This window comes from Pelobates fuscus, chromosome 13 (assembly GCF_036172605.1).
Source record: "Pelobates fuscus isolate aPelFus1 chromosome 13, aPelFus1.pri, whole genome shotgun sequence".
Taxonomy (NCBI): Eukaryota; Metazoa; Chordata; class Amphibia; order Anura; family Pelobatidae; genus Pelobates; species Pelobates fuscus.
The window spans coordinates 36824250-36839958 of NC_086329.1; the positions used below are offsets into that span (position 1 = coordinate 36824250).

At 39.4% G+C, this 15709-nt stretch overlaps 1 protein-coding gene across 1 annotated transcript in view; it reads right to left on the reverse strand.

The window, feature by feature from the left end:
- BUB1B (BUB1 mitotic checkpoint serine/threonine kinase B) overlaps positions 1-15709 on the reverse strand; it is a 49578-nt gene that overhangs the window by 19660 nt on the left and 14209 nt on the right. The window contains exons 10-19 of the mRNA XM_063440206.1: positions 13673-13785; positions 10992-11140; positions 10702-10754; positions 6367-6439; positions 6201-6253; positions 4896-4968; positions 4679-4731; positions 3065-3137; positions 2587-2639; positions 2268-2340 (exon numbers count right to left, since the gene is read on the reverse strand). Coding sequence (XP_063296276.1) covers positions 2268-2340; positions 2587-2639; positions 3065-3137; positions 4679-4731; positions 4896-4968; positions 6201-6253; positions 6367-6439; positions 10702-10754; positions 10992-11140; positions 13673-13785 — 766 coding nt within the window. The remainder of the gene's footprint in view (positions 1-2267; positions 2341-2586; positions 2640-3064; positions 3138-4678; positions 4732-4895; positions 4969-6200; positions 6254-6366; positions 6440-10701; positions 10755-10991; positions 11141-13672; positions 13786-15709) is intronic.

Here is a 15709-nt window from a genome sequence, read left to right on the forward strand (position 1 = left end):
CCTGTATGCTATGAGACAACCTATAAAATAGCTCCTTTGTTATGATTCAGCCCAATATTATTCCTGTAGCACTGAACCATCTCCCCCAAAAGGCTGTTTGAATGATTACTCATTTTTGTAGTTAATTTATTCTGGATCTGCCTATCTACCTTTCCTTTCTGCTACACAGTGATTGTTCTGTAATATGCATAACTTAATTTTCAGTTAAACTCTTTGCTTACAAATGCTGTTACAATTTGTTAACATGTTCCCAGCCTGTATGAACACTTTTTGTCACCCCTTCTTCATTCTGTACCCATATCTTTGCCTGATTCAATAAAAATTGATTGACTAAAAAAAAAAAAAAAGAAAGTTGAAATAAATTAGTTTGTGCTTTGTATGATTTCTCGTCTTTTAGCCATATATTTCTAGTCATTATACATTGTTGCCATCAGTCAAAAAGCAAGACCTCTATTCTCCATTACTGCCTGTTCAAAGATTAAAAAGGGACACTAAATGCACTAAAAACAACTTTAGCTTATTGAAGCAGTTTGGATGTACAGATCATGCCCCTGCAGTCTCACGGCTTAATTCTGTGCCATTCAGGAGTTACATTTCTTTGTTTAGGCAGCGATAGTCACTTCAGCAAAGTAATTTAACTACTGTGTATAATGATGCTGTTATGGATAGAAATTATTGTTAGTAAAATTACTATTTACTGTATGTGCCAGTGTTCATTAATTTACTCAAAATGGCTGCTAGAGCACCCCCTCCCATCCTGTGTTCATTATCTACTCAAAATGGCTACTAGAGCACCCCCTCCCATCGACCAAAGAATGTAAAGAATGTCATGTATTAAGATGGTGTCTCCATCCAGAGCTGCACCCAGGATGATGGTGACATCACACTTTGGAGGAAGTGCATTAACCCCTTAAGGACACCTGACATGTGTGACATGTCATGATTCCCTTTTATTCCATAAGTTTGGTCCTTAAGGGGTTAAATAAGATACTTAACACTTGACCAATTAAAGATGTATTCTCTCGGTTATCTTGCTTTCTGCATATGATGTATTTCTGCCTTTATAAGGGGCTTGCCGTCAATGTGATTTACTTCAGCGTGCACGCATTCTATTTTAAGCAATCTTGAGGGGGCAGATACTCGAGCAAACACTTAGTTTGATCTAAAACAATGCGGTGTGTGTATGTGACTCACACAGCATCACTACACACTCCCTGAAACACAGCCTAAATAATGCATGGTGTGTTTCATTTAGAATGTATTACCTCCTGCTCTGTTAATTGTATGCTAAAGTCTCCTGTGCATGACTGAAGTTCAAGTAACCGCAGAATATAAGAAATTCTAAAGTAAACACACTGTGCTGTAAGATCTGATTGAAAAATGAAACCAGGTGTGGCTAAGGTTACACAAAAACAAAAAGCTATTTAACTCCTAAATGGCAGAGAATTGAGCAGTGACATGATCTATAAACCAAAACCACTTCATTAAGCCAACAGGTGTTTTTTTTTAGTGCTGAGAGTATTCCATCAGACAGACAGTGTTGCCAAGTTCAGTGATGAAAATGCGGTTTAATCAAAAGGTTTGGCTCACCAACATCCTCTAAAAATCTGTATCACATGGCAGTGATGATGGTGCTATAAACCACAACTGCAGAAATTGATAAAGAAGTCGGAGATTCCAAGTGGTCAAATTTAAACAAATCTAATGAAATTTTGCCAAATTCTACTGGCTCAGAAACATGAAATGGAGAGGGAACATGGAAAGGGAATGTGACTGAAGCAGCAGCAAGACTAAATGAAGTCCCCCGTGGAATGCTTGCTTTTTAGAAGGCGTACATAGAATGGGCTCCAGAAATGCAATCATTTGGCTTGCAAATACAGCATGCTTGGTGAGGTTAGAGTACCAACTATACCACTACAAAATGGACCATAAAGAATTCACATGGAGGGATAGAGCAAACAGGCGACAAGGCCATCAATATTTGGTAGGGACCTTAGCCATCAAGGCTTAATGTACAACTGTAAACATGTTACCTTTGTGGCACGTTCTATTATAACAACCCTCTTGGAGACGTTTTTTAATCTTTACATCGACTATAGATTTTCTGGACATAATTTACAGATAACTGCATCTGTTAGCTTGTTACTTTAAACAGAGACCCCAGAAGAATGATAGTCTAAAAACACTATTTTTTTATATATACTTTATATATTTTTTTATATATACATAAACAACAGCTGTGTGGTTTAGTAAATCCATCCACTTACACGTTTCGATGTAGATCACATGATTCATCGAATATCGTAAATGGCACATTAGAGGAAGAAGTATGAGACAGATCTAGTAAAAGATGGAGAACAACATGTTATTAATTCAACGTATGTCGACAATCCACAAGGATTAATAAAAAATATTGCAGAGACAGGGTGCTGTTGCCAAAAGACCAGAGTGTGCAGGATCTATATTTACAATAATGATGCAGGTGTGTCCACTAAAATCATGAGCTCTTTGAATTTGTAATAGAAATTATAGTTTTGGGGATTTATTGGTTGGACTTAAAAAAATGTTTTTTAAATTTAAACTTACCTATAGAGGTGTGCTGATTTTGTTGTACCTCCTGCTCAGACCAGATTCCAGTCCTAAAAGAAAAAAAAAAAATACCCACAAACCATCCATCAGTTAAGAGCCATTTTGAACCCATCTCATTTATTTCAAATAAGGCCAAAAGAGCTGACAATCTATGCGTTACTGTATATTATTTGCCAGTTCGTGTTTTTGCCCTATCAAGTCTATCAGGTCTACCCCGCAATCAGAGTTGGAAACTTATTAAACAAAGGTTTAGATATACCTCATTTAGTCTGCCTTGACAATGTACAAGTAAGGACAGCATCAAACAGCTTCTGTAAACTCTGCATCGGGTGAATAGGGAGACTTGCTAAACTGCTATGTTCTCAATACAATATAAACGGATCCACTTTTATAATATCCTAGGAATTGTCAAATAGGATTGGTATGAATTTCTAATTTCACAGCAAATGCTGTATGAATTAAAGCTACCACTTACGTGCCAGGCTGCATATCACATGATTCATCAAATATGGCAAATGGCAGATTTGAGGAAGATGTTGGAGCATTATCTAGAGAAAAAAAAACAAAAAAAAAACAGTTTAACAAATGTCAAAAACTAAACCTTTGCCTAAACAAATAGTTATTTTAGCTTTAAAAAAGAAAAAGTATTTTGCCTAACTAGTATTCCAGCAAATAGGTTGGGGCATTTCTTACAACTTGCCTAAGAAACAGGCTCCCAGGTAACCTGTGAAACTGGCCCCTTCTCTCCAATAGCCACTCAGGCAAGCCATGAAAGTGGCCCCTGCTCAGCAAACACCCAGGCATCCTGGAAAGGAGGCCAGTTACTTGCAGATAACACGTAGGAACCCGTTAAGGATACAGTGCCAACATCGCAAACAAGTAAGCAACCAGGAAGCCCAGAAAGGTAGCCATCACTTGCCATAGGTACACCAGGAATGTGTCACTGTTTGCCAATTGATGATCAGTCTCTACAGGAAAATGTAGGACCCCTGCTTACCAATACACACCAGGTGGCCCCTGTGTCCGTTCAGGGGTGCTAAAGTGAAATTTGGCAAGCTTGGGCCACTTACCAGAGTTGCCTAGATAGTTTAATGGTGTTTGTTTTAAAGGTAAAAATAACTGTTTGCCAACTAAATATCAATCACAGTTAACGTTATCACCCTCAAAGAGTCAAATGCAGCGGTGTCATAGGGTCTATGGCTATGTAGTTCAATGGGTGCAAGAATGGTCCTTCGTGGGAAAAATATTAAAGGGACACTAAGGTCACGAACACAAACCTGTATTCCTGACCCTATGGCGTTTAACCCACCATGTAGTTGGCTTGCCCCCCGCCCAAAAGAAATAAAACGTACCTTAATTCCAGCGCCGCGCGGTTCCGCAGGCGCTAGCACCGCCTCTTGGGTGACATCAGAATTGCCAATTTTTTGCCAATCCAATGCTTTCCCAACGGGAAAGCATTGTATTGGCTGAAATCGGCAAGGGGGTGGGGTCAAATGCCAATTTGGCCACTCAGCACCTCCTTATAGAGATGCATTGAATCAATGCATCTCTACAAGTAAAATTCAGCATCCCCATGCAGAGCGTGGAGACGCTGACTGGCACTACTACCCACTGTGCAGCACTGAGCCAGGAAGCACCTCCAGAGGCCATCTGAGGAGTGGCCACTTGGAGGTGTCCCTAGGGGCAATGTAAACACTGCCATTTCTCTGAAAAGGCAGCGTTTCCATAAAATGCCTGAAGGCAATGAGTATACTCAGCAGAACAACTACATTAAGCAGTAGTTGTTCTAGTGACTATAGTGTCATTATAATGAAAGTTCTCTGTAAGCCAATGTTGGGTTAATATTGGTTTGCCAAGTTATATTTTCATGGATAAAGCTACAGATGCATATTTAGCACAATTTACCATCTAATTTCCATACTGATCACTACGGGTGTGCTTTCAATTCCTTTTTGTCGTTACAGAAAAAAGGGAGGGGGGCTTGTAGGGATACAGTAGGCATCATAACTATGTCTCCACCAGGCAGTCATTATCTAATGCACTAAATATATAACATATTATACATAAATAATTCTGGATTTTCATTTACCTATAGAGACAGTTTGGTTTTGCTGTTCAGTTGGCACAGACAAGACTCCAGTCCTAAAAACAAAACGAGATAGAGAGATAGTCAGGGACAATTTGAAAATTGACAATTTCAAACTCTACAATTTATTTAGAAAAAAGACCCCAAAAGAAAGAGGTGAAAATCTTATTAGTGTACTAGTCATAGCAATAAAACATCATTTTGTAGACCAATGACTTACGTATTGGGCTGTATGTGACATGATTCGTCAAATATGGCAAATTGTACATTAGTGGACGACGTTTGAGCCAAAGCTAGTGAAAAATGGAAAATAAAAGATGTTAATTAACAAGATAAAAAAATGCTGTTCAAGAAAGTAGAAGATTTAAATTTTTTTCAATTTTGTTTTAACCAGAGCTCTTTTTTCTTTTTTGGCACGACATAAAAGGAACACTATAGGGTCAGGAACACAGACATGTATTGCTGCCCCTGTAGTGTTAAAACCACCATTTAGGTGGCTTGCCCCTCTTAGTTCCAGCACTGCATGGGTCCGCCGATGCTGGACCCACTCCCGATCTGACTCTTTGGTAACATTACCAGGATTTATTTTTAGCCAATCCAATGCTTTATCTATGGTTTGGCCAATCAGCACCTCCTCAGAGATGCACTGAGTCAATGAATCTCTATGAGGAAAATTCAGCATGTCCATAAAGAGCGTGGAGATGCAGATTGGCAGCACTGCACCAGGAAACTCCTCCTGTGGCCATCTGAGGAGTGGCCACAGGAGGTGTCGTTAGGTGGAAATGTAAACTCTGCCTTTTCACTGAAAAGACAGTGTTTGCATTGAAATGCCTGAAGGGAATGATTATACTCACCAGAACAGATACATTAAGATGTAGTTGTTCTGATGACTATAGTGTCCCTTTAATTGCAAAATCAATAGGTGCTAGAAATGATTGATCATTAGAGGTTATTACATAACTAAATGGAAACAAAAAAGAAAATGTAGTTATTTATTAAATGGACAACTTACATCAAATCTTATAAAAGCAAGCTGTCTATGCAAATCACTTGACATTGGATGCAAGTGTGACTCCTCATAACTGAGTTAGGTTGTTTTCCTTGATACAATTGGAATTATATTTAGAATTGTAGATATTAAAGCAGCAAATAACTTCTTCACAAAACAAGTATTTTAAAGTAACCACAGTGAGGCAGGTATGTTTTTTTCATGAATAAATCTACCATTGAACTAGAACCCAAAAGATTAAACTTTAAGGATGCAAAAACAGCCTAAGTAAAGTAAGACATAAAATTCAGTCAACTTATTTCGTGGCTTGTGTAGTTTCAGGGGTTTCTGTGTTTCTTTGGGGGTTTTATACCTTGTTAGGAGGAGCTTAACTTTTACATTTCGAGTTTGCCTCCAGCCTTTTCCTGCCAAGACATGGTGGATATACCTTTTGAGCACTGCCTCTATTCTGGAGGGTAAATATTATAACTAAAATAAAATCGTTCCATGTGTAGTTTTTCATTTTTCTAAACTTACCTAAAGATATAGTTTGGTTTTGCTGAACATTTGACACAGACCAGACTCCAGTCCTAAACACATGTAACAGAGACGGTTAGAAACAAGACCAAAAAAAGGTTAAAAAAAAAAAAATAAAATAAAAAGAAATACATTTAAAAAAATAAATTTCAGAGCCACGACTTACACATTGGACGGTATATTGCAGGATTCATCAAATACGGTAAATGGCACATTAGAGGATGAACCTGGAACCAAATCTAATGAAAGATGGGGGGGAAGAAAAAGTGTTGACCAATGGGAAAACAAAAATATTTCTAATACCTTCTAACAGACTTTATATTAAAAGGATTTTTGGCGTTTTATTACAAGCAAAAGGATGTATAAAGTAGGCGAGTAAAATGTAATAAGAGGAGCAATATTTTATAGCTTTTTGTATCAATGGAGCAAATGACTTCACAAATACGTGAATGAAAGTTCCAAAATCTGTTGTAGCCACTGATCGAGTTTTTCACGAGTGCATCTCCTAAAAGCGGCTGTGTACGCTATCATAGAAAAGTATTAGTTGTACAGAAAACAGTAATTTTACTTACCGTAAATTCCTTTTTCCTTAGTATAGTGGCAGTACTGTACAAGTGGGATGTAACTCCTGCTGTGGACAAGAAGCTCCGCCTCAAATTTGAATATTTTAAGAGAGACCCGGCCTGCTGCCCATATAAACCCTGTACCTCCAAGGAAACACCAGTTATAAAAAGAACCAAGCAGAGACCGTAGACTGCATAATTAATTTAATCCATACAAAAAGAGGAAGGAACGGCAGTACTGCCACTATACCAAGAAAAAATAAAATTACTGTTTTTCCTCTCGTAGTGGCAGTACTGTACAAGTGGGATGTAGCAAGATCCCTGCAACAAAAAATAGGGGGGAAATTCTTCCGTTAGCCACCTGACCTTGAAAAGTGATGAAGAGATGATCTGAGATCCTAAAGCCTTGCGATCTCTGAAGATAGATTTCCAAAGCTCTAGGAGATGCCACTTTCTTTCAGGCTCCGAAGATTGAGACAAGCAGAAGGAAGGCAGAATAATAGGCTGGCTCATAGATTTCTTTGAAATAACCTTAGGTAAAAAGGGAAGTCTGGGATGCAAGAACACTTTGTCTTGGTGGAAGATGGTAAACTCAGAAGCTGAAGAAAGAGCCTGTAGTTCTCCTATCCTCCTTGCGGAGGTGATGGCCACCAAGAAGATAGATAGTCTTGATTGTAAGCAGCTTTAGGGAAACATCCTGCAAAGGTTCAAATGGAGGTTCACAAAGAGCCTGAAGGACTAAAGACAAATCCCAGGTAGGAAAAGGCAAAAGCTTAGGAGGTTGTTTCAGTAAGATTGACTTGAAATATCTGCGGATAAGAATGTTAGAAGCTATATCACACACAAGGAAGTTACACAATGCTGAAATTTGGATCTTGAGTGTGAAACCCATGCAGCAAAAAAGACAATATCAGGGATAGATGGATTATCTGGATTGCAGCCTTTCCGAGCACACCAATTCCAGAACTTTATCCAAATCCTGAGATATATCTTAGAAGTAGATAAACGGACCAATACCAGAATAACGTCATTCAAACTGTCTGAAAGCCCTTTGCTCACAGAGGATCACCCTTGCAGCAGCCATACAGTCAGGTGGAACATTTCCAGAGTCTCCACTGGAAGATTCACATGCTCTATGAAGTTGTCTGAAATTGGGAGAACCCAGCGTGAAATCGTCATACATTCTATTTCAGAAAAACTGCTTTCATTTGGCCAGAAGGGCAAAATGGCTAGAGCCCTTGCTTTGTCCCATCTGATTTTTGTAATAATATTTGGTATCATGGCTATTGGAGGAAAAACCTATCCCATGTTGAAGTTCCAGGTGAGGGACAGGCCGTCTAGGAAGTCTGGAAAATCCGGTTCCTGGATAGAAGCAAAGGTTGTGACTTTCCTGTTTTTTCTTGTGGTCATAAGATCGATGTCTGGTAAGCCGAATCGGATTACCAATTCTGAGAACATCTGGGGTTTTCGAGACCAGTCTGTTTGAGACCAATGTTGTCTGCGATGACATTCAGAGCACCTCTGATAGGAGTTGCTGAGAGTGAGCTTATCATAGACTGTGCCCAAGACATGATATGGTAGCACAGATCCTGTAGAAATTACACTTTTGTGACTCCTTGACGGTTTAAGTAAGCCACCGTGGTGGTGTTGTCAGACTAAATCCTTACGGTTTGATCGGGGGTATAACAGGACTGAAAGCTTTCAGAGCATTCATTAATGCCTTCAGCTCTCTAAAGTTGGAGGATTCTTTCGCTTCTTTCAAAGTCCATTTCCCCTGAATAAACTGTGAACCTAGATGGGCGCCCCAATCAGTTTGGGAGGCATCTGTTATGGTAATCCATCTTTTCTGTTCGAATGAAAGACCTCTGGAAAGTGTGTTTTTGTTTTGTCTCGTTTCTGAACTAAAAACAGGCAAGAGTAAACCCCCTGAAACTCTAGGTATCTGGGTACTTTCTCTACAACGCCATTGCGTAAAAGGAGTAGATTTTCTGCTAGGAGGGCCTCTGATTTCTTTCGTGTTGGGTACTTTGAAAGAAAAGATGGCTTTGGCACCGTAGAAAAGCGGATTCTGTATCCCTCTGAAATAGTCTTTAGAATCCAATAGTTTGAGGTCGTCTCTTTCTATATTTGAGAAAAAAAAACGAAGACGACCTCCCACTCTTTTGGCGTCAGTACCTTTTCTGTTTGTCCTTTTTATATGAGATCTCTGAATCTGGTGTTTGTTCTGTTTGCAAAATCTCTGGAATCTCACCTGGTAGCGAAAGGAACATTGTCCTCCAAACTGAGATTTTTTTTTTTTATAGTTCTAACGTCCTGAATATCTGGAATCCTGAGGCAATGCTTTTTTGGTTTCAGACATCTGTCTTATTATATCTTCCAGAGGGGTGTCAAATAACTTGTTCCTCTCGAAAGGTTGCTCACATTAAGCAAACTTAGAAGCTGAATCCGCGGTCCAAGTTCTGAGCCATAAGGCTCGTCTGGCCACAGAGGACAAAACCATTATCCGGGCAGATAATCGTAGCATCTCATCAGAGGCATCTGATAGAAAGTTTCAGAATAAACAACAGCTGAGCCGGGTCTTTTTCGGATTTCCCCATAAGGGATTCTTCTAGGGCTTGAAGCACTGCTGAACCAGAGATTCCGGTTTTGCATTGGTAACTTGCAGCCTGAAATATTCTTCTGCTAGAAGTTTTGGCCCGCTTGTCCATGGGATCTTTTAAACCAGAAACCTCACCAATAAGGATCGTGGTTCTCTTTGATAATTGCGCCGCTTGGATATCGACTTTTGGAAGGTCTTCGCATTTTTCCAGGGATGGGGATCTTTCTCTCAGTTTTTTTTTCTGTTTGTTCTGAATAGTAACAGACCCACTGTCTTTTTTTAAGGGTATCCTTTAAATGAATCGAAAGTCTGTGATAAATTCTCCTGAAATCAGCCCAGGAATGAGGACATTTGTTTTTGCTTGGATCTTTCCAGCAATTCCGTCGAGAATTCCGACAGTCAGGCAGAGGGACCGCACAGTCTAAACAACACAAGTGATTTTGCTTGTGGCCTTTTTAGGGATAGGAGCTGACATCTTAACTTTTTCAGCTGTATCCGGTGAATTAGGACTGGACATATTCTGTAGATGCAATAGAGAAGAATACTGGAATTAGAAGGCATGCAAACAAGTCTAAGTTTTCAAGGGAGATTTAAATTAAATTCTCACCTCAAAAAACCTCACCACTGTGTAGGAGGGCTGGTGACACGGAAAACATGTACTGGCACTCACCCTTGGGGGCAGACAAGTCCTGCACAGCATTTATAGCTAAAAACATTTTGAATTTAGCGCCAAATTAAGAAACGTCCGTTTCGCGCATGTGCAGTAGCGCGATCTGAAGTTCAGTGGAACGCACCGCCTCCCGGGCCTGCATAAGTGATGTAAGGTGAGAGGTCCGCCCGCGACCTCCCAGGATGTGGCCACATAAACTGGCTTCCAGTCGCGTTCCATATCGCAACGGAACGGAAGTCTCTGCCGCTCAGCTCCCACCTTGGGAGCTATCAGGGCACTCACCTCCCCGGTCAGCAGCCTGTGCTGACCGCACCGATCTCTGCCTGGTCTTGTAGCGCTTGGTGGAGCCTGGTCCATCCTGTTGCCAGGACAAGAAGAACTGGTATTTCCTTGGAGGTACAGGGTTTATATGGGCAGCAGGCGGGTGTCTCTCTTAAAATATTCAAATTTGAGGGAGAGCTTCTTTCCAGAGCAGGAGTTACATCCCACTTGTAGATTACTGCCACTATACGGGAGGAAAAACACATTGCACAAGATCATTGTGAACACATTTTGAAGCACTCCCTCTAAACAGAGTTTAACTGGATAGCATATGTGACATTTAGATGAAAAGGTAATGAAAAAAAAAAAAGTGTATTTTTTTTCTATTTTACTAAATTTTATACTTGCCTAAAGTGCTGGGTTGGTTTTTCTCTGTGTTCTGCACAGACAAGTCTCCAGTCCTTAACAAAACAAAACAAAAAGGTGAGTGAAAGGCTTGATCATTCCTTCAATTACATTCTCAACTGTTGCACAACCACAACTCTAATAATGCTTTGCCAAGTTTTGAAATATCTGGGGGATCTTCTCCCTAGCTATCCCTGGTGTATACCCTGCAAAGTGCAATTTTCAGGTTATGAGCATATTAGCGAAACCAGTGTGTCGATAAGTTAAGACAGAACATCAAAAAACAAACCTACTTAGGTGAAACCGGAAAAAGACATCGTCCTCCTGTTGCGCCAAACACAGTTTCTGAAGCTGCAGGATACTCAACCACTCCTTGTACGTTGCTAGAGTCTAGGCCAATACTATGTAAACAAGATGCTGTACCAGCCTCCTCTGGAGAAGCCTATAGGAAAGAGTGGGGAAGAGCTAGTGATCAAAGTTGCTGAAGTTATAGTCCTTCCCATGTCATAGGGCATTTCAATGTCCTTGAAATAAACTGTATGAAGGCAAGACTCCAAGCGTCCACTCTACCACTGGCAAGTGAGAATTTAAAGCCCTGACAATGTGCCATGGAACACACTGCCTGTGCGAATAGGTCATTGGCATCGAGGGGTCCAAAAAAAATATTAGTACTATCCCTTTAAGTCATGTACAAATTTCTACCAAAATCTCACTTTAAATGGACACTCCAGACTTCTAAGACACTTTAGCTTGCTGAAAAGCTTTGTATGTGAAGAGTGTGTCCTGTTTCATTTTGCAAAAAGTGCAGATTTCAATAGAAATTGACACTTTAAAACATTTACCTGGTAACACCCCCTTGGCTTTCAAGAAGACAGCAGGTCCTGTTACTTCCTGGTTTTGTTAGCTCAATGCAACTTAACTCAAGAGACCGCAATAACTCAGAGCACCTGCCTTGCAAATACTTCTCATTGAGCTGTATTAGGAAGTCTGTGATTGGACAAACCACAAATTCTGGGCAGAACTAAAAAGTGAGAGTTTGCAAAGGCAGCAGACAAGACATCTGCGGGTTTTCCCAACTGTTTTTATATATACACCGGAAATGAAAAAATCCATAATTAAATGCATTCAATGTCTTGAATCTGAGGTATATCTACTAAAAAGTTATTTTTTATTTGTATTTGGGCAGTGGATTGTCCCTTTAAGCGGACTATAATGCAGATAATACTAGCTGTGCATGATTAATTCAGAAAATTAATGGTTTAGTTTTTAACTTCATTTTAGGAAGCATATTATGTGCAGGTTACATTTTACTTCATGATTAGAGTCTAGTTGATGCATTTTACTTGCCAGCGAACAATTTGCTTAACACCATGCAATCGTTAAGTATTACAATAGTATATTGCTCACTTGGGTTGAGCTGTGATTTAGTGAAGACAGAATCCTACAGAAAAGATCGGAAGCACAGTAAGAAACATAAGATTTACCGCTGCAGCCAATACATGCTATTAACATCTGACTCATCACTAATTGCATTCCCAGCTATAGCAGAGTGCCCAAACAGTACCAATCTGGCAACTTGAACATGGTTATTGAAGCTTTTGGCTGTCAGTTTAAACGTGATTTGCCAAGTTAAAAATATGCATAGGATTTACCTTTAAGGCAAAGAACATATTGCAGAATGTGTTCCACATTTCAGAGAATGAAGGATGGCAAATTTATTGTATTAAGGGAACACTTTAAATGCCATAACCAGTACAGCTCACTTCAGTGGTAATGGTGCCCGGGCATGCCCTAAAGGCTTTCTATGGTAAGAAGTCAAACCGTTTTACTACATTTTGACAAATTACCTGGGTCATCATGAACCCGGGCTGCATCTGATCTTCTCCTGCAGATTAAGTCAGATATCACTACAGAGTGAAGCCTGACCGATGCAACCAGTGTTTGGTTGAGAGCACTCAGCTGACTCATTGTTAATTAGCGCAGTCCTGCATAACCCTGCAGGCTGTTGTAGTTATGGTGCTTCTAATGTTTTGCAACGATTTGCCTTCTTACTTGGGTCTGTCCAAGAGCATGGTTTCCTGTTCAGCAGGTATACAATACCAATCTTGTGCAGAGCTGCAGATGCCAGATGTTAATGTACTGCAACAGCTGACTGCTCTCATACAATGACAGTGTCCATGCATAGAATTATGCACAGAATTGACATTAGCCAGAATATATTGTGCCAGGCTGACTAATGTTGTACCCAATGACATTACTGGTTGAAAGCGCCATATGTGCAGAGTTATAGCAAAATGCTGCATATACAGACACCAGGCACCATAACCAATAAAATCACTGAAGAGGGCATGGTGCTTGGAGTAACCCTTTAAACTTGCAGAATGTTTACCATTGCTATATTAGAAGGCTCATCCCAGGAAGCCTAAGTAGGGGGCAAGAGCATTAACAGGATTATCCACTAAAATGTGAATTGTTAGGAAGTCAGTCAATTTAACTTTTTTTCTCTTTAAATTCCAGCCAATTAACACTTTTGTTATTAATCTGGTATGCATTGCTCTACATTATATTATATGCTCTATATTGTCTCACTAGGCAGTAGGCATTTACACTCTTCTGCTTGCCTAGCAATCATTACTCAATGTGCCACCTAATGGAACAGCACAGTGAGACCAGCACACAGTTGTTAATACCGATAGGTGACATAACACACAGGGATGCAGGAGTCTGCCTGACACTCTGACCAAGCAATTTGCTCCCATGTGATACCTCCCAAACGCAAGACACTGCTGCATATGAAGTTAATCAGACCATATGTTTGACATCCACTTGTTTTGCAGACCTACAGCTATAATACCACAGCTAAAAACTTCTGGCTAGAGGGCCAAACAATCTCAATTGTTAATTTTATGCTGAAAATTACAGTATTTAAAGGGACCAATATTCAACATGATCCATCTGCATAAACTTCAGTTACCTGTTCGTTTACTTTCTTGTCTAGCCGAAGACCTGCTTCTTTCAGCATTCTCTCCATTTCCTCAATTTTTCGTTCCATCTCCAGTCTACGTTGAGCACAGGCTTGTAATTCTTCTGTTAATAGAATTAAGAAAACAAAAAAAACAGAACATACGTGTTAGACAGTAGCTGTACTGATATACACCAAGTGAAATCTCTACAGTACCAAGTCTTTCACTAGAGTGAAATTTCTCAGCAATTTTACAGCAAATTCAAATTGAATTTCAAAGCGAAAAAAAAAATAAAACAAACTGGAAAAATTCTTCAGGTCATCTATGCAATCCGTTCGGCTAAAATGACCTCGAATTTGAAATTCCCAACAATTCTCACGTTCGTGAATGACCATGTATCACACTTGTAGCTAAACCAGTCACCTATATTTCAAGCCAAGTGAACATTTCATCCAAGTAGCAAACCCATGTATTTCCCCATAACGTATTCTTTCATTCCCAAGATTTAAGAGTTACAGAAGCGCCTCAAGCAAAAGGGTTACTCAAAGAGTGATAGTCAGGAATTCAAGGTCAATTTTAACCCAGAGAAAATGAACTGAAAACAGATTATTTTTCTTCCATTTGTCTACTTTTACATAAAATGTTAATACTTTCAATTTCTGACAAATCACACGAGTAAAGATCAATGTCTGTGGAGGGATTGTATTGCACAAACACGTTTGGTTCAGGATTAGACCGCTTTCGGAAAGAAGAGGGGAACGAAACTAGAAAGATTAATTTGGCTTTTTTTGCCTGACATTTTCAGTTAGATTTTTAATTCACTGTTTAGAGAAAAAGAAAACTCTGGGGTATTTTACATAAGCAATATGATTCCAATTTACTAGATTTGACCATTTTCCATAAGCAATGTATATTCAGTTAGGTATTTTGATAATTAACAGATAGCAAAGTAAATGCAGGAATAGTTTAAAGGGTCGACCAGCAGGATAATCTCATTCTAGAATGCAGAGAAGGTGTTCACGGGATTAGTGGATTATCCCCCAAAGAGAAGTTAGAGAAAACGCTTGATAAACCGATAGCCATATTGCAGTTTTACACATAGCCCTGTTCACCGTCTGCAAGTCTGCTTCGCCTCCTGTAAGGAGAGCGTAATGCCCAGGATGTGTGTGTATGGACTCAATGTGCAAAATGTGACTAAGAAATCTGGAACTGTGAGACTATAATGGTTTTTTTACAATCTTATAAAAAAAGGGACAATCTGTTGAGTTCCAGGAAAATGGTTGATCCAATCCAAGGAGAATAATATATTTTTTAAATCATATATGGTTGATGTAGCGAGGCTGTGACTAGTTCCATAGCTGGTACTCAAGTGGATGCGTTGAACATATTAAAAGGCCTTTATCAGGTAAGTGGAACCCCACTGCCTCGAAGAAAATCATTTTCTACTTTTTTTTTTTTTTTTTTTATAATTCTTTATTTTTGTGGTGCAGATAGTTAATACAAGCTCTTGCCATGCCCCGACAGCAGGTACAAGATTGGTAACATACATACATGAACAAGTATAAGGCATAGATGGTCATTGCACACATTTTTTAGGTTAAGTAGTTAGGTCACAGGGTAGTCAAACATGTCTAGAGTGTGTAGCAGAACATAAGATGTGGTCTAAATGAGTTACGTAGACATGTGAGTGGGTATGTGAAAATGAGGTTCAAAGCAAGCTGGTGAGACATGACTGTTGGATGTTGAAAAAGGAAAATAATAACCTGGTAGAGTATTAGGCAAGTATATGTGTCAGTGTGAGGGTAGATTTACAGCCTATTTGAAAGCATGCCGAGTGGTTGCAATAATAAAGTAGGAAAACAGAGGGGGAAAAAAAAGAAAAAAAAAAGAGAAAAAAAAAAATAAATAAATAAAAAAAAAAGCACACTGGCTACATGCATACAAATGCTGCTGTCTATGTGAACTTAGTGCTTTCCTCAAAGACCCCTTCATGGCGTTCTACGGAGTTAATTGTGGGATTTAGATAAGCTTGACATGCCAAAAACTGT